Source organism: Falco peregrinus, chromosome 10 (genome assembly GCF_023634155.1).
Source record: "Falco peregrinus isolate bFalPer1 chromosome 10, bFalPer1.pri, whole genome shotgun sequence".
NCBI lineage: Eukaryota > Metazoa > Chordata > Aves > Falconiformes > Falconidae > Falco > Falco peregrinus.
Window position 1 is genome coordinate 22,733,224 of NC_073730.1, and position 14,846 is coordinate 22,748,069.

General features: G+C 55.0%; 1 protein-coding gene across 1 annotated transcript; it reads right to left on the reverse strand.

Annotated features, from left to right (window-relative positions):
* ELOVL1 (ELOVL fatty acid elongase 1) lies at positions 1 to 14,280 on the reverse strand. The gene is made up of 8 exons (XM_005238428.4): positions 14,256 to 14,280; positions 3,640 to 3,701; positions 3,036 to 3,226; positions 2,788 to 2,868; positions 2,525 to 2,581; positions 2,153 to 2,258; positions 1,856 to 1,992; positions 1 to 1,450 (listed from the first exon to the last, which is right to left on the reverse strand). The coding sequence occupies exons 2-8, from the start codon at positions 3,683 to 3,685 to the stop codon at positions 1,196 to 1,198; spliced, it is 873 nt and encodes a 290-aa protein (XP_005238485.1). The 5' UTR covers positions 3,686 to 3,701; positions 14,256 to 14,280; the 3' UTR covers positions 1 to 1,195.
* Between the last annotated feature and the right edge of the window lie 566 nt (positions 14,281 to 14,846).

Genomic DNA, 14,846 nt, shown 5'->3' on the forward strand with positions numbered 1-14,846 from the left:
GCCATTTCTCCTTCTGTCTGTTTATTTGTGATAGAAGAGCAGCCCAATCTGACAGGGCCTGGCTCCTTCACCTCATCCTCAAGGCCATGAGCATGGTTTCAGTTACGGCCAGAGCAGGTGACGGGCACGAGGCCCTGCCCTGCTGCAGGGCAGAGTACACCTTCACCCAGGCCCAGTCAGATCCACAGAGGGAAGCGGTACTCACTGTTACACCACAGCAGGGCACACTACAACCATCCTCTGCTGTGTTCACACTGGGCCAAGCAGGGCTGGTCCCCAGCAAGGGAGCCCAGGAGCTGATTCTAGGGGCACTTATTGCTCAAGTCTTGAGTTTGCAGAAGTGGAAATGGTCCAAGACAAAGCTGAGCTTGGCCTCCCCCCACTCCGGAGCAAGCCACCAGCTGCCATACAGGATCCCATAAGTGTGGCTAAAGCACACACCAAGCACCCAGCCCAGGCACAGAAAGGCAAGGCAACCTGGGCTTATTGTGTGGGGGAAGAATTTCAGGCAGTCACAAACCCCGCAACATACTAGGCACAGGGCATATGTACTGTACTGGGCAGGTCTGGACCCTCGAGTCCTATAGACACTGCCCCTACATTCTCCGCAGCCATGCCTGAGCACAGATATGCCAGGGCAGGACCCCCAGCCTAGGCACACAGGGACCAGAAGGGACATGCAGCACTGTGGTATGGAACAAAATGGCACAAGGCATGGTAGAGCAGGACCACTCACACTTGAGCTGGCAGCAGCAAGCAGCCAGGGACAAGTCTGCTCATCCACACAGGCTCTCATGAGACAGGGGAGAGGAGAGGGCACCAGGACAGGGACCGGTCTCTTCTTTTGGTCCTACTCAGAAGGAAATGGCCCCCAGGCAGAAGGGCCAGATGTAGGCACTTGGGGGAAGTTCCTTTGGAAACACTGGAATGGGACTGGAGCCCCACAGCTGTGATGCAGGCAGCTGCCTCTCTGCTCAGCAATGCCAAGAAACAGCACAAGCCCTCCCAGGAGCAGGAAAAGTTGCCCATGGCTGCTCAGAGCAGAGGGGCTGGGCATGCAGACAGAGGACAGCAGGGCTGGACACAGGGGTACAACAGTCTGTAGGCACTTGGCTTGTGGCACCCAGGAGCAGGGGAACAGGTCCCAGCTGCCTCTGCCCCGGGGCTCTCATTGGCTCTGGGAGGGCCTTGCCCTCTAGTTGGCTTTGACCTTGCCATTGGTGACAGTGCCGTTCTCATGAATGCTGCTACCGTTATGCTGGGCTGCTTGCTGAGCCACCCTGGGCAACCGTTTGCCCTTGGTGTAGGACTGGTACCAAAAGTTGGAGAAGAGGATGAAGAAGATGGTCCCATAAATCCAGATGAGATGGATGAAGATGGGGAACTGGTACTGGCAGCTGGGCATGAAGTAATACTGGGAGATGTGGACGGAGACAATCACAAACTGTGCCTGGGAGCAAGGCAGAGTAAGGACAAGTTATTCATGGGAGCGGGGTCAGGGATCCCACTAGAAACCTTTCTAAACGAAACCAGTAGGGTCCTTTCCCTCTCTAAAGCAGAGGTCCTTACAGTGAGGCACACTCAGCAGCAGTTGGAAGAGGCAGGCACAAGTCTCAAGGCAGCACGTGCCTCTCACCCTCCCACTGTGGCTGCAGCCCAGGGGCAGAAGTCTGAGCAGCACCTACATGCTAACCAGGCTGACAGGGCTACTGGAGGCCCACAGTGGGCCAGAGCAAGCAGCTACAGAAGAGACAGCTACAGCTGCTGGCTACACCTTTCATAGGTACAAGGGGTGGCCTGCTCCTCTCACATCAGAGGCTGAGGGCACATGCTCTGCTCCACAGCACCGACTCACCAGCTGGATGGCTGTGATGTGCTTCTTCCACCACAGGTACTTCTGAAAGGCAGGTCCTGCTGCTGAGAGCCCATAGTAGAAGTACATGACAACATGCACCATGGAATTGATCATGGCATGGAATGAACCCATTCCCCCTGTTAAGACACATTTTCATTAGCGCAAGTCAATCACACACAGCAGCCTGCACTACAAGCAGCTCCTAGGAGCCCAGCAGGGCCAAACAACCCTTCTCAGCATGCTGGGGCTAACCTCACCCTTTCCCCAAGCTGTGCACCCAGACTGTTTCCATCTTACCTGGACCAAATTTTGCTCCCCACCACCAGCTCCAAGGCAGAACAGAGTGGTGGAAGAGGTGCAGGAATGTGACCTGTTCATTCTTCTTCCGCAGGACAAAGATCACCTGCAACGAGAGTCCAAAAGCATCACGGACCTGCAGCCCTGAGAGCAGCTAGAGCTGTCTGAGCCACTAACTCAGCATATAATCTCAGTGATGCTTCCCCCATCTCCAAGCTGACTGTCACCACACAGAGTGGTCTCCTCAGCAGCAAGGCCAGACAGACTACTAGGTCAGACTGGAAGGGCTGAAGAAAGCACCTACCCCAAAGCACACTGGCCTCAACTCCCTGCCCAGCAGCAGTGACAAGGCCTCCCCAGCAACTCACTCACCGTGTCAGTCAGTTCGATGAACTTGGAGAAGACAAAGAGCCAAGCAACACTGACCATCTGTAACAGAACAGGTTAACATTTTAGACCCACCTCAGCCTGAACATGCCCAGTGACCAAGGGTCTCCATAGAGTAATCCTGCAGTGAAACCAAAGGCCAGGAACTGCAAGTTCTCTGCCTCAGGAGAGGCACCTGTGACCTTGCTGTCCAGACAGAAGCACTAAAGGCCACCCCCACCCTTACCAGGAGAGGGATGAGAACTCACCCTGAGGGCCTTGGGGTCCTGCGAGAAGTCCACAGGGTCACATCGCCACGTGTACCCAGTAAGCCACCCTGCCATCAGGAACTACAACAAGAGCATCATCAGGATGAGACCCAACACATCACCCACTGCACTTCCCAAGCCCTGCACAGAAGGGCAGAGAACAGCCTGCAAAAGGGCTCCCCATCACCCATGCAGCATGCATGTTCTGCTTTATACATGCCAGACAAAGCCTACTGCCAACAACTCACCTCATAGACTATGTAGAGTGACAGCCCCACCAGAAAGAAGTTGTACAGGACCATGAACTTTTTCAGGTTTAAAGGCTTCCTGTTGGCCATTAGCCGGGGACCCAAGGACAGTACAAAGTAGACATATGCCAGAAGGATGCCCATCACAAGGAACGGGGACTGCATCAGTGGATAATCAGCAATGCGGGGGTCTGTGGAGAAAGGCATGATACAGAGTGGTTAGCATCCTCACCCCAGCCTGCTGCCAGAGTGGCGGCAAGGACTTGGCAATCCTGTTCTCCTAGGACAGGAGCACAGGTAAGGAGGGCAGCCTGGAAGCAGAGGCTGGTGAAGCCAGCCAAACTGACTAAGGCACAGCCTGAAGCCACACTGCAGGGCAGCCTGGAGATCTTCCACCGAGGAAAGCAGAAGTGCCCCAAAAGGCCCTGCACAAGCACTGAAGCAAGACAGCCTCATAACAGGCAGCCCAAAAAAACCCAGAGCCATATCTATGTCAGGGCAGAGGCAGGATGCAGCTAGACCCAGATTGCTTCAGGGATGACAGACCCCCCACAACACCTGTGGCAGTAAGCCTGCCCACAGCTGGGCAGAGCCAAACACTCACCTGCTTTCTTCATGAAGTCCTGATACATGGTCACAATCCCCTCCATGGTGGTGGCAGTACCTCTGCGAAGAGAGGAAGGGCAGATCAGGCAGCTGTTTTCCCAGGCATGCAGCCTGCAGAGCACAGCCCTTGCACATCAGCAAGTTTCAAGCACAGCTTGTGAGATAGTCATGTGTATGTGGCCAGCATTGCTCTCCTCTCAGCTGATCACACACCGGCAACCACTTTCCAGTTGAGCCATATGCTCCCCACTTCTCACTGAGCCTGGCCCCATCTCCCCAGTTCTGCTGGGAATCCCATCACTCACCACCAGCAGTCCTTCCAAGGCAGGATCCTAACATTTCAAGCCAGCTGGAAAGTTTCCAACCTCAGCACCATCTCCAGCCCTTTACTCTTGCTCCTGCTGTATACAGGCTCAAGCATTATCACCCACAACCACCACGATGTTGCCACCAGCCTTGCCACCCACAGCCACCCAACACACCGCTCTGCTTGACTCTGGTGCAAGGTCTCCAAGGGAAACAGAGCTGGCCCACACCCTCCACACAGCAGTAGTTTTATGATCAGCTTTGGGCTCCTGTCCAGTGACCCTCACCAGAGAGGAGACACATCATCACTGGCACACCCACTGCACGGGGAAGGAAAGCCATTGGTTCAGAAGCAAACACCAGTTTCTGGTGTCAGAGCTCCTGCTTTTGCACCCTTGCACCAAACTCTCCTGACAAGAGCTACCACCCCATAACCCAGCACCTCAGAGGCTAGGTGCAGCCTACTTGGCAATGACATTTCCACCCCTCTTCCAGACAGGGCACAGTATCCCCAGACAGGGGAAAGCCGCAGGAGAAGGATATAAGGCTGCAGGGAAAAGTACTGGCACACCCCACACTTGCTCAGCCTCACTATGAGCACGCACCAGACAGATATTCTCCAGAAAAGCAAGAAGGGCCCAGGCAGGCAAGTTTGAAACAGCCTCACACAGCACCTTGTGCTCCCCAGCCTCTCCCCAGACCACAGGATACCAGAGCAGCAGGAAAGTAGGTAGAGCACAGGCCCAGCCTCACCCGATTCACCCACCTGCAAGGGAGGCATTCCCCACAGCTGCTACCAGACACTCCACCCACCCCTTCCTCCAGGAAGGCACACAGCCATCACTGCCCAGGCACAGGCCTGGGGAAACAGGTCCCCAGCCCAGTCTCCCCAGGACATTTATTGCTGCCACCACCAGGAAGCACAGAGCCTCTCCCAGACCAGCAGTCAGGAGGCTGAAGTCAGAGTAACCTTCTTCCCAGTAAGGTCCCAGCTGAAGTATCCAGCAGCCTCTGCCACCTCAAGCCCTCCCCAGCCAGCACCAGCATCACTCCTTCAGCTTTGCTGCAAGAGTAAGAGCTCAGCAAAGTCCTTTTTGCTCTAGCTGGGACCCCCACAGGACAGCAGCAGACACTATAAAGCACCTACACAACAGGCTTCACTGGCAGCAGTCTACACAGAAGGCTGGCACACACCATCCTGGCTCACCATTCTCTGCAAGTCACTTCAGTGCAGCAGCAGCAGCACGAGCTCTGGGCCCTGTGCCTGCACAGTCATACCCTCTCTGTGCTCCTCCAAACTAGGGAGTGCCATGCACCTCTCTGCAACAGCAGTGGGGTGGAACACATTCCCCCATTTCACCCCCCAGCCCCTGAAGTACCCACTCCTCCAAGCAAGGCTCTAGAGCAGCCTGTGCAGCCACACACCCCACTGACAGCCCAAGTTTTGCTATGCTTCAGAAAGCACAGAAGGTGGACCCCCATTCCACCTCGGCAGGTAGCTGCAGCAAAGCCCATTTGGGACAGATTCCCACACCTCAAGGGCACCAGCAGCAGACAGATGCTCCCCTTTCCAAACCAAGGCTTCAAGGGTTTTAACAGCAAAGAATACTTACTTGTAGTATCACTGTGACATAAGTAATATTTAAGGTCCAGGGCACTACCAAGATCATCCACTCTCCACACACAACAGAAAAGTGTAGCAGGAACTACATCATCCTTGAGAGCCACTCAAGGCTCCAGCTGTGGGAAACGTAGTAAGTACAAGTCCTGAAAGCTGCCGAGTTTTATGTTGCTTTAGTGGCCAAGAGCAAGCTCTGAACTTGTCCGTCTAGTTTCAGCTTTCAACCACTACATCCAGCTACACCTTTATTTGCTAGATTGAGGAGCCCTCAAGAGTTAGCTCCCAGCACAGGTACCTGACTATTCAAGCTCTGTGTTTATCTTATCAAGCTGAATGAGTCAGCCTTACTACAGGTCCAGGGCAGAGACAAAACCCTGAAGAGTACTTGCCTATTTTGGGCAAGCTAGGATGAGAAGATTGTATCAGTCACCCACAAGCTCAGAGCTATCTCTCACAGTACAGGGACACACAAGCTCAGGCACTATGGATTACTTTGCTGACCCTAATGCCAGCAATGCTGCAGCACCACTGGCCAACTAGGAACCCAGGTCAAAACAATTTGGGGTCTCAGGACACTGGAGGCTTGGGTGAGAAGACTCAGGGCAAAGCTGCCGTGTGACAGACCTGCCAAAGGCTGCACAGAGCACGCAGCAGACAAGAGTCTTCCCAGCAGCAGCCCTGAACCCAGACAGCTGTCCCCCCAAGCAGTGGGAGAAGCGCACTTCAACCCAGCACTAGCACAGAAGTCCCTACCAGTGTGAACAGCAACATCTCATTGCTGTGCCTTGTGACACACCTCCAGCATTCCTAGTCATACATGCCTCACGGAGACAGGAGGCATTGGACTTGTCCTGAACACAGGCTCTGGGCAAGCACCAGGACTTCTACCAGGGCAGAACTAACGAAGTTATGCTACAGGCCCTTATGAGAAGGGCCTATGCATTTTCCACAGCTTTTCCTAGGCAGCTGAATGCAGCAGGATGTTCTAACAGAGCAACTACATATCCAGGGAAGCCCCAAGGTCTTCAGGTCTTTGCAAGACTTAGTACCCCCACTGGCATGCTACACGCCCTGCATCAGAGAGGCTGAAGTGTGCGCCTTGCTCAGTGGGCAGATGCAGGCTTGTCTCACCCTCCTGTCTCCCAAGGGGCAGCCACTGGCCTCGAGGCGTTGGCAATGAAGCTGCAAAGGGGGAGTTACAAAGTAGGCCCAAGCATCACCTTCACTAAGCAGGAGGGTGGGAAGTGCACTGGCCTGCCCGACCATGATGGCTCCACACCAGCCTTTCTGCTGTTGGCAGGGGTTCTCCAGCACAGAGCAGCAAGTGCCTGGGAACCTGAATTCACCTCTGCCATCTCCTCCACATGCAACACCAACACTTCATGTCTCTCTGCACTGAGGGGTTCACCATCCAGCCAGGCATCTGCTCTTAATGCACATCACACACTGCAGGTGTTCACAGCTCAGTGGTCGGTATCTGTCCTCTCTGCACAGGGGAGACTTTACTCTCCTTTGACTCCTTCCGGATCCTGATCCTCTTGGACAAGGGAGGAGATGGGGAACCCAAAGCCAAGCCTTCAACAGCCAGAGAGAAGTCAAGCAAACAAGTCCAAACATCCCAAAGCACCAGGAACCCTTGGGACCCAAACACACCCTGCATGATATCTAGAGACCTTGCAACACATCTTCTTCCACCTTTCACCAACAAGGTGTCACTTCCCCACCTCAGTGAGAGAGTTCCCACCATCTGCAAACCAGAGTATCAGGCCACATTCTGCCCTAGTAACCAACATCAAGGATTAGATACTTGCTTACGCCAAGCAATGTGTACGCTGCATATTTCCAACGAGCTATACAGCTAATTAGTGCTACTTCAGCAAGAACAGCAAGGCCTTTAAAAACAGCCCCAGCAGCCAGGCCACAGCACTGGTAACCACAACACTGACAGAGAGCAGGACTCAACCTAGCTTTCTTTGTTAACAGCCTCACTCACAGCATGCATCTCTCTCCACACAGCAGCCACCTGCAAGCAACACTCAGCCTCAGCCATCCAACACCCAACACCCCTACCCCATCAGCATGGGAGTCAGAAATCAGTCCTGTAAGAAGTACAAAAGCAAGCCACCCTCATCTCCCCACTAGTTTAATTACAGGCAACACCAAAACAGCCTGGTAGGTGGCCACAGAGCTGCCACCTCAGGGAGACCTGGCACAGGGCCCTTGCTGAACTGGCTAAAGCAGGCCTGGCCACTGTGGGGCTCCCGAGAAGGTAGCAACCCTCAAAGGTCAGGAGATAACCAGTTGGCCAGGTATCAAACCAACCTGCATCCCTGACCTACAAGCTGGCAACAAGACTTGCTGCCTGATGTAGCTCTGAGTTTCACAGCCTCTAAGGAAGAAGCATCTTCCTCCTCCAGCTCCCCATCACAGCACCTGCCCAGCTTCCTGGAGCTCCAGAAAGGCATTGTGGGGTCCAGTAACAACTACACAGAGCTCTGTGCACCCAGGGAGTGTTTTCCAGCACAGCTACGGGGACTTGTGGTTCAGAAGCAGCAGCCGCTGCTCTGGAAGAGTGGGACTGACCAGCCCAGGGTCTGCTGGCCCCAGATCAGGCACAGACAGGGCTGTGCACAGCACACACAGAAGCTGGCACCACAAGCCATCACCAAGAGCACTCAGTCACAGCTCCAGAAGCTTTCCTGAGCTTATGCATAAGTGAATCCAGCAAGATGGGGAACACAAAACCACGTCTACCCTGAACACCGCACAAGCAGTAAGGCAGTCAGAGCAAGTCAACACGGAGAAGGAGCCTGGCCAGCCCTAAGCAGCTAAACCCTGTTCTTTACCAACTTCGCAGTGGGATCGCTCCAAGGCTAAAGTTTACAGTGAAGCACAGAACACTGGAGTTGGATCTCCTTCTGCTGCTCTGTGCCCTGGTAAAAGGGAGAGAGGCCTGTAACCAGACACTGCATACTTGTTTCACACATAGCATCTCAGGACACCAGCTCTAGCACATGCAGAAGAGAGCAAGCACTCAACAGGCGAGTGTATTCAAGTACACCTACATTATAGCTAATGATTTCAGCCATCTGACTGAAGGCCCACTTAAGGCACTGTTGCCCACATGCTACTAAAGTCATGGTTTTACCCTCAAGAGGGATCACAGCTGAAAGATGCCTATGCACCACGGCACAGAAGACCAGTCTGGTAGGAAAGCATGAACTGCTATGTTTCAAGCATGGTAGGTCACACCAGCACATTAGGTCAGAGGAAGGAAAGCTGCTCTCCTAGCCTGGCACCTTGGCTCTGAGGATCTGGGACAGAGTCTGATCAGAATTTGAGGACAACCAGTCCCAGAACTCTCAGCCCACAACATAACCACGAAGTCTACAAAGAAACTTCATACTAACACCACCAGATAAGTTTTCCTACTTGAATCACATCCATTTGTCACTTCCTCTGGCTCAGCTACTTCATGCTGAGTGTCAAATAACACAGCCTGGTACCATATGCTCTGCATCAGCATACCCTGAAGTCAGTATAGGACTGTGTTCGCAGAGAAGGGATGCAAACTCTCAAATCCTTGATATGCAACAACTCTGGCAGGAGTCACACTGGCTGAGCACTGCTCCTGGCACATGGCTTCAAGTGGTAGGAGGCAACCTGTCTAAAGTTGAGGAGTTTCCCCATCTTCACCAAGTATGTGTTAATACTCTACCATTATCTCACACAGTGGCCGTAAAACCCTGAGGCCTTTGGATACCATCCTTCAAACTGAGATTAAGCTCTCCTCTTCCCATGCTTATTGGAAGCAGGGAGAGCAAAAGACAACTCCCAGATTAGCAGGCAAACTCTGCAGAGCCTAGGCAGTCAGCATGGCACCTTGCAAGTTTTCAGGGAAAGAAGCAAGCCCATTGCAACAGGGTATGGGTAACCTTGTACAAAAAACAAGGCAGGTAATCAGAATTCAAGGGCCCACAAGAACATGTTGCAGTAAAAGGTCTATACGCCACAGCATACACAATTTCTTTTCCAGGGACAGCACCTCCCCAGACTGATCAGGCAAGCTATTAAGAGTAGGCTTACTCCTTATCATGTTCAACACTAGTAGCTGCATATTCAGGGCACTGATATCAGTACAGATGAGAGCAGCTGGGGAAAAAAAAGCAGGGGAAAGGCCACATTAGGTTTAAAGTCTGACATAGCAAGGAACAAAGGAGTAAAGTGAAGGAACAGAAGAAACTGAGGACAAGATGCCTACAGAAGTGGAAAAAAATTATTTCCTTTCTGAGCTAACCACACTGAGCCATGTCCACTCCTTTGTGCAGCACCAGATGAGGAGTGAAGCAAGCAGAGATGGCTGGGGGCCCTCTCTGAAGTGATGGCACTCAGCAGGCCCCCCCCCCCAGGTGCATGGGAGAGCACATCAGGAAGGACAGAACAGGTGACACAGGAGGGCAGGTAGGGCTAGGTTGAGCAAGGCTGACTCCTGACACCTGCTTCTAGAAACAGGTCAAGCCTTCTGAAGCCCTCTAGCAGAGGAACACAGAGCACCCCTACCTGGAGGCAAGGAAGGCTGTACCAGAGTATTCATCTCTGTGGTTTTAATCATTATGCAAGTGCCTCACCTCTGTTCCCACAGCTGTGTCTGTAATCATTACACAGTAATGATTAACATGCTCTGCCCCATCCAGGCCTGTGCATTAATTGGACAGGCACACCAAGACAAGATGGACAACAGAAGTCCACAAAGCAAGTCCTAAAACCTTTCCAACAGTTCTATCTGGGCCATTCAAGAAGCCCAAGCGTGAACCCAGAGGCACTTCTCACCGAGACAAGGGGTCACTGCCTGGAACTCACCATGACACCAGCTTTGGGCCTCACTACCCTCTGCATCAAGGCGGCAGTGCAGCCACACAACCGCTTTCCAACAAGAGAAAGATCTTCTGCAACAATACTAGGGAAGTCAGACTCCAGCAGCACAGTACAGGCACCAGCAATCCCAACAGGCATAAGGCTCAATAGATACCACCCTTAACAGGTTTCATAGCCCTCCACACACACAAAAAAAGCAGCATTAGGGCTGATTAACTCCACAGGTTTAGATGGACCACTCAAAGCCAGGGCTGTTACTCCTACTGCTGGAGTAGGGACAGCAGAAGCAGCATGAGATATAAACCTGTATATATACAGAGCAAATTATTAAAAAACCATCAGGGTAAGCTAGCCAATTTGATCCACAGGGTTAAAGCAACCCTTGCAGCAAGACTGGAGAACGTGCTGCCACAGTGACAGTTCACTACACAGATCCATCCCACAGGGAAGAACCAACCAGAAATTAAATACCCCATGAGATGCTATGGGAAAATCAAGAAACATCAGACCCAGTTACCACCTCCATCTCCACACCACTAAAGTTTCAGATAGCATCCAGACATAGGCCTGCCGGTGGGGAGCTGGCTGTGGCAGCTGCAACTTGTCATCTCCGAGCAACAGCAGCCCCACAACTTCTGCAGCAAAGAGCCCTGGCTCCTCCCTGCAGGAGCCCAGGCTGCCTCACCTGTTTGACTGGCAAGAACCAGACTTTCCAGCCCAAGTACTCCCACCATCTGACAGCCAGTAGGGCACACACTAGTATAAATCCAATACAAAGGCACAGAAATGCAGATAATCTCTTGGGCCATCACAGGCACCACTCCCAATATCTCCCATAAGCTTTTTCCTAAAAGAAGGATCTCAATCCAAATGCTGACTGTGCTATAACCCCAGCAGAAAAAGGGAGTGTTCACCTGCAACCTTCGAGGACAGTGCCAAGCCAAGCATGCAACAATGCACTTGCTTCCAATGCCAGCTTTTGAGCTTCCTAGGAATACAAAGCTTTTCTCCACCAGGAAAGAAAACACTATGCACCTTGAATAAGCTCACTTATTTTCACATCCAAAACATGGTGCGAGAAACCTCTAGGTCAAAATCAGTTTTTACCTTCCTAGTCTCAGTTCTAACAGTACTTTCTCTCATATTATATCTCTGTCCTGAAGGACCACATAATGCCCCCCACCTAAGAGACTTTCAGGAAAGAAGGGAGAATACGATGCAGGGCAGGACTGCAGAGGCCCAGGCTGTGTGGGTGGCATGGCTTAATCACCATAGCGAGATGCAGCAAGTAGATGCTGCAACAGCTGGCATTGTGCTACTTCCTATGAGAAGTAGCTATCAGCAGCAGTTCACACCCATGAGCTAGAGGGGCTTCCTAGGAAAGAAATAAAACACAGCAGTCTCAGTCAAGCGTTTGACTCTCTAAACCATCCTCAAGAAGCTGCCCAGCAGGTCTGGTTGGAAGGTCAGCTCTATCCAGCTAGGAATCTGCCCTGGCTGCATTCTGGCAGAAGAGAAGGTGGTCAATTTGGGGCAGCACATCAGGATGGATGCACTGCTGCACAGGCAATCTGGGCCTCCGAGAGGGGAGGAGATCCTCTGACAACACGCTAGCAGGTAAAGCGCCAAGCGCTATCCTGCACTGCCCAGTGACCATGGGAAGGGCTATTCATGCCACTTCTTCCTGCCCTTAGGACTCCAGAACCAAAGTGGTCGGTCAGGGCAAGAGCACCTGACAGACCTCCTGTGGGAAGCAGCCTGGGCACCAAGGCACAGACCTGCCACCCCCAACCTGCAGCCGCCCTGCAAGTGCGGACCCCTGTGCATGACCACACGCCAACCCAAGGTGAGCTTGCAACCAAGCTACTGCTGCCACCAGGAGGGTGACAGTGACCTCCTCCTCCTCCCACCCGCGTTCCAGAGCAAGGGCCAGAGAGCGGCCAAGCACCTACACAAGCCCCGCTCAAAGCTAACATTGTGTCGCAGCAGCGGGGGAGGCCTGGTACTGCCACCCTGCCCAGGGGAGGAGGGAAGAGCCCTCTCAATGGTACATTGATGCTGAGGGCTGTGTGGAAGGCTCTCCGAGCGGCCAGCACCGCCACCGGAGGCTGCTCTTGCCCTGCTACAGTGAAGCCTCAGCAGGGCGCTGAGCCTCGGCTGTTCCACATCCCCACCGCCTCCAGCCAGCCCAGCCCAGCGGCCGCACCAGGGCGGAGGGTCCCCGGGCAGCACCGCGCACAGGCCTCGCTCCCGCACCCCGGCGCTGGCGGGAGGGAGCGCCGCGCCCCGCAGGGACCCTCAGCCCGGGAGCGGGCAGCGCGGGCGGCTCCCGGCGCGGCCTCGGGGTGGGGCCCGGCCGGGGCCTGCCGCCGCCCCGGGACCCGGAAGCGCGGTGCCGCGGCACGGCCGAGCACCGGCGCCGCCGCCAGCGGGGCCTGCAGGGCCGGGCCCGGGGCTGCCGCTCGGCTGCGGGGAAGGGCCGCTGCGTGACACCCCGGCGGCCGCTGGCCCCAAGGAGGCCCCGCACCGCCACCGCCGTGACGGGGGGGTTCAGCCACCTTCCAGCGAGCCCTGGCTGCGGCCTGCCCTGCTGCCCGCGGGAGGGGCAGGCCAGGGCCGGCCATAGCAGCTGTGCCACCCCCACCAGAGGGACCAGTGCAGCGATGCCCATCCCCTCCCCCGAAGCTGTGCGGCCACCAGATCCTGACCCGGAGAGGAAACACACAGCTGGCCCAGGGCCATCTCTGCCAGCAGCAGGGAAGCAGCCCCAGCACAGCTGGGACCCCGTCCCCAGCATGGCCGCCAGGCACAGACCTGCCGGGCCAGAGGCCAAGGTGTTTGTGCCCTGGCACACAACCAGCAAGGAGAGGCAGTCCTTCCTCCTGGCAGGCTGGAAAAGCATCCCAAGCACTAAACAGAGGCAGTAAGTACAGAGGGGACAGCTGTAGCATGCTACTGTCCCGAAAGAGGGCAGCCCGGCCACGGGAAGGGAACTGCACCCTTCCCTGGACACCCTGGGGGTGCCCTGGGGCAGTGGCACCAGGCCATGAGCCGGGGCGCTGGGATCACTGCAGCTCCTCACACCATCAGGACCCAGGTACTTATAAAAACCCACTTGAACAACCAAACTTGGACTCCACTTATCTTCCTCCCTCTGACACTGGCAGGTCTGCACACCGCTGGCCTGCCACAGGATCCACGCTGTTATTATAGTTATCTCCCCCTCCATAGGGGTGACAGTCTCAGCTAGCACCTTCTAGCCGCACCCAGCCTCACTACCTGCCAAGGGCATGTTGCAACACCCATCCCACCCATCAGGCCACAGCCTCCCCAGACACATCCCTCTACCACTTTCATGAGGGGGACACCACCCACCTCCTCCCGTACCCCAGAGCATCCCAGGTGACAGGGACATAGACACACACACCTCCTGCCTCTTCCACTCCTGAAGGCTATATAGCAGGTGCCAAGCTGGCACATGGCCTCTACCGGGGCAGGGCCCACCATCCCTAGCAAGCAGAACTTCAATCCCAAAACAGCTAAACCCTGCTAAGGCCTTAGCACTCACCTGGCCTGCAACAGCCTTCAGCAAACAGCCCCAAAAGCCATTCTGGCACACACCCCAACCCACCACCAAGCTCGGACACCTCTTCCCAAGGCCCCCTAAACTTTTACCCATCTCAAAAGATCCAAAAAGCACCCCTGAGAAAAACCAAGCACCCCCAGCCCAGCCCCACCATACAGGGCGGGACCCAGCACCCGGCACCGACCCCCCCACGTGTACGCAGCACCCCACAGGCACACTCACTCACCGCCGGCCGCACCCCACTCTACCCGCCACCACGGCTGCCCCCGCCCTTAAAAGGAGCTGCCCTACCCCCCTCGCCGCTGCCGATTGGCTTCGGGGGGAGAGATCCGCCCACAAAGGCGGATCTCTGCCCCCGAAGCCAATCGACGCTGGCGCCGCGGCCCGCCTATTTTATAGCCACGCCCACGCCGGCAGGGCCTCAGGGGCCGGGGCTGCGCAGCGCCCTGACATTTTGAGGCGGGGCGGTGCTGGGCTTTGGGGCGGGTTTAGCTGATATTTAGGGGCGAGGCAGCTGTCTGGGGAGGCTGAGGGGTTGGAGGGGCAGCAACAGAACGGAAAAAAAAATGGAAAATGACTGGGAAAAGGCTGTGGGTTTGGGCAGGGCCTGGGCGGGGTGCAGGGTTGGCTGGAGGGCAGTGATGAGGGCATGAAAGAAATGGCAGAAAGAGGGCCCTTGCTTAGCTCTCACTCCGACCTCTGCTTTCTCTGGTGTTCCTGAGGTGAGGCCGATCCTGTCACAGTCCAGTGCCATCTCAACATCTATTTCAAATGGGACTCCCAGGCCTCCTTCGGGTTCCTGCATGGCGGCCATCGT

Bases quoted from the DNA above. Each gene is read 5' to 3' on its own strand.
- ELOVL1 (XM_005238428.4), bottom strand. From the start codon at position 3,685: ATGGAGGGGATTGTGACCATGTATCAGGACTTCATGAAGAAAGCAG. The intron at 2,582-2,787 runs GTGAGTTCTCAT...GTTCTGTTACAG, and splicing joins AGGACCCCAAGGCCCTCAGG to ATGGTCAGTGTTGCTTGGCT. The intron at 1,451-1,855 runs GTGAGTCGGTGC...CCTTGCTCCCAG, and splicing joins ACATCACAGCCATCCAGCTG to GCACAGTTTGTGATTGTCTC.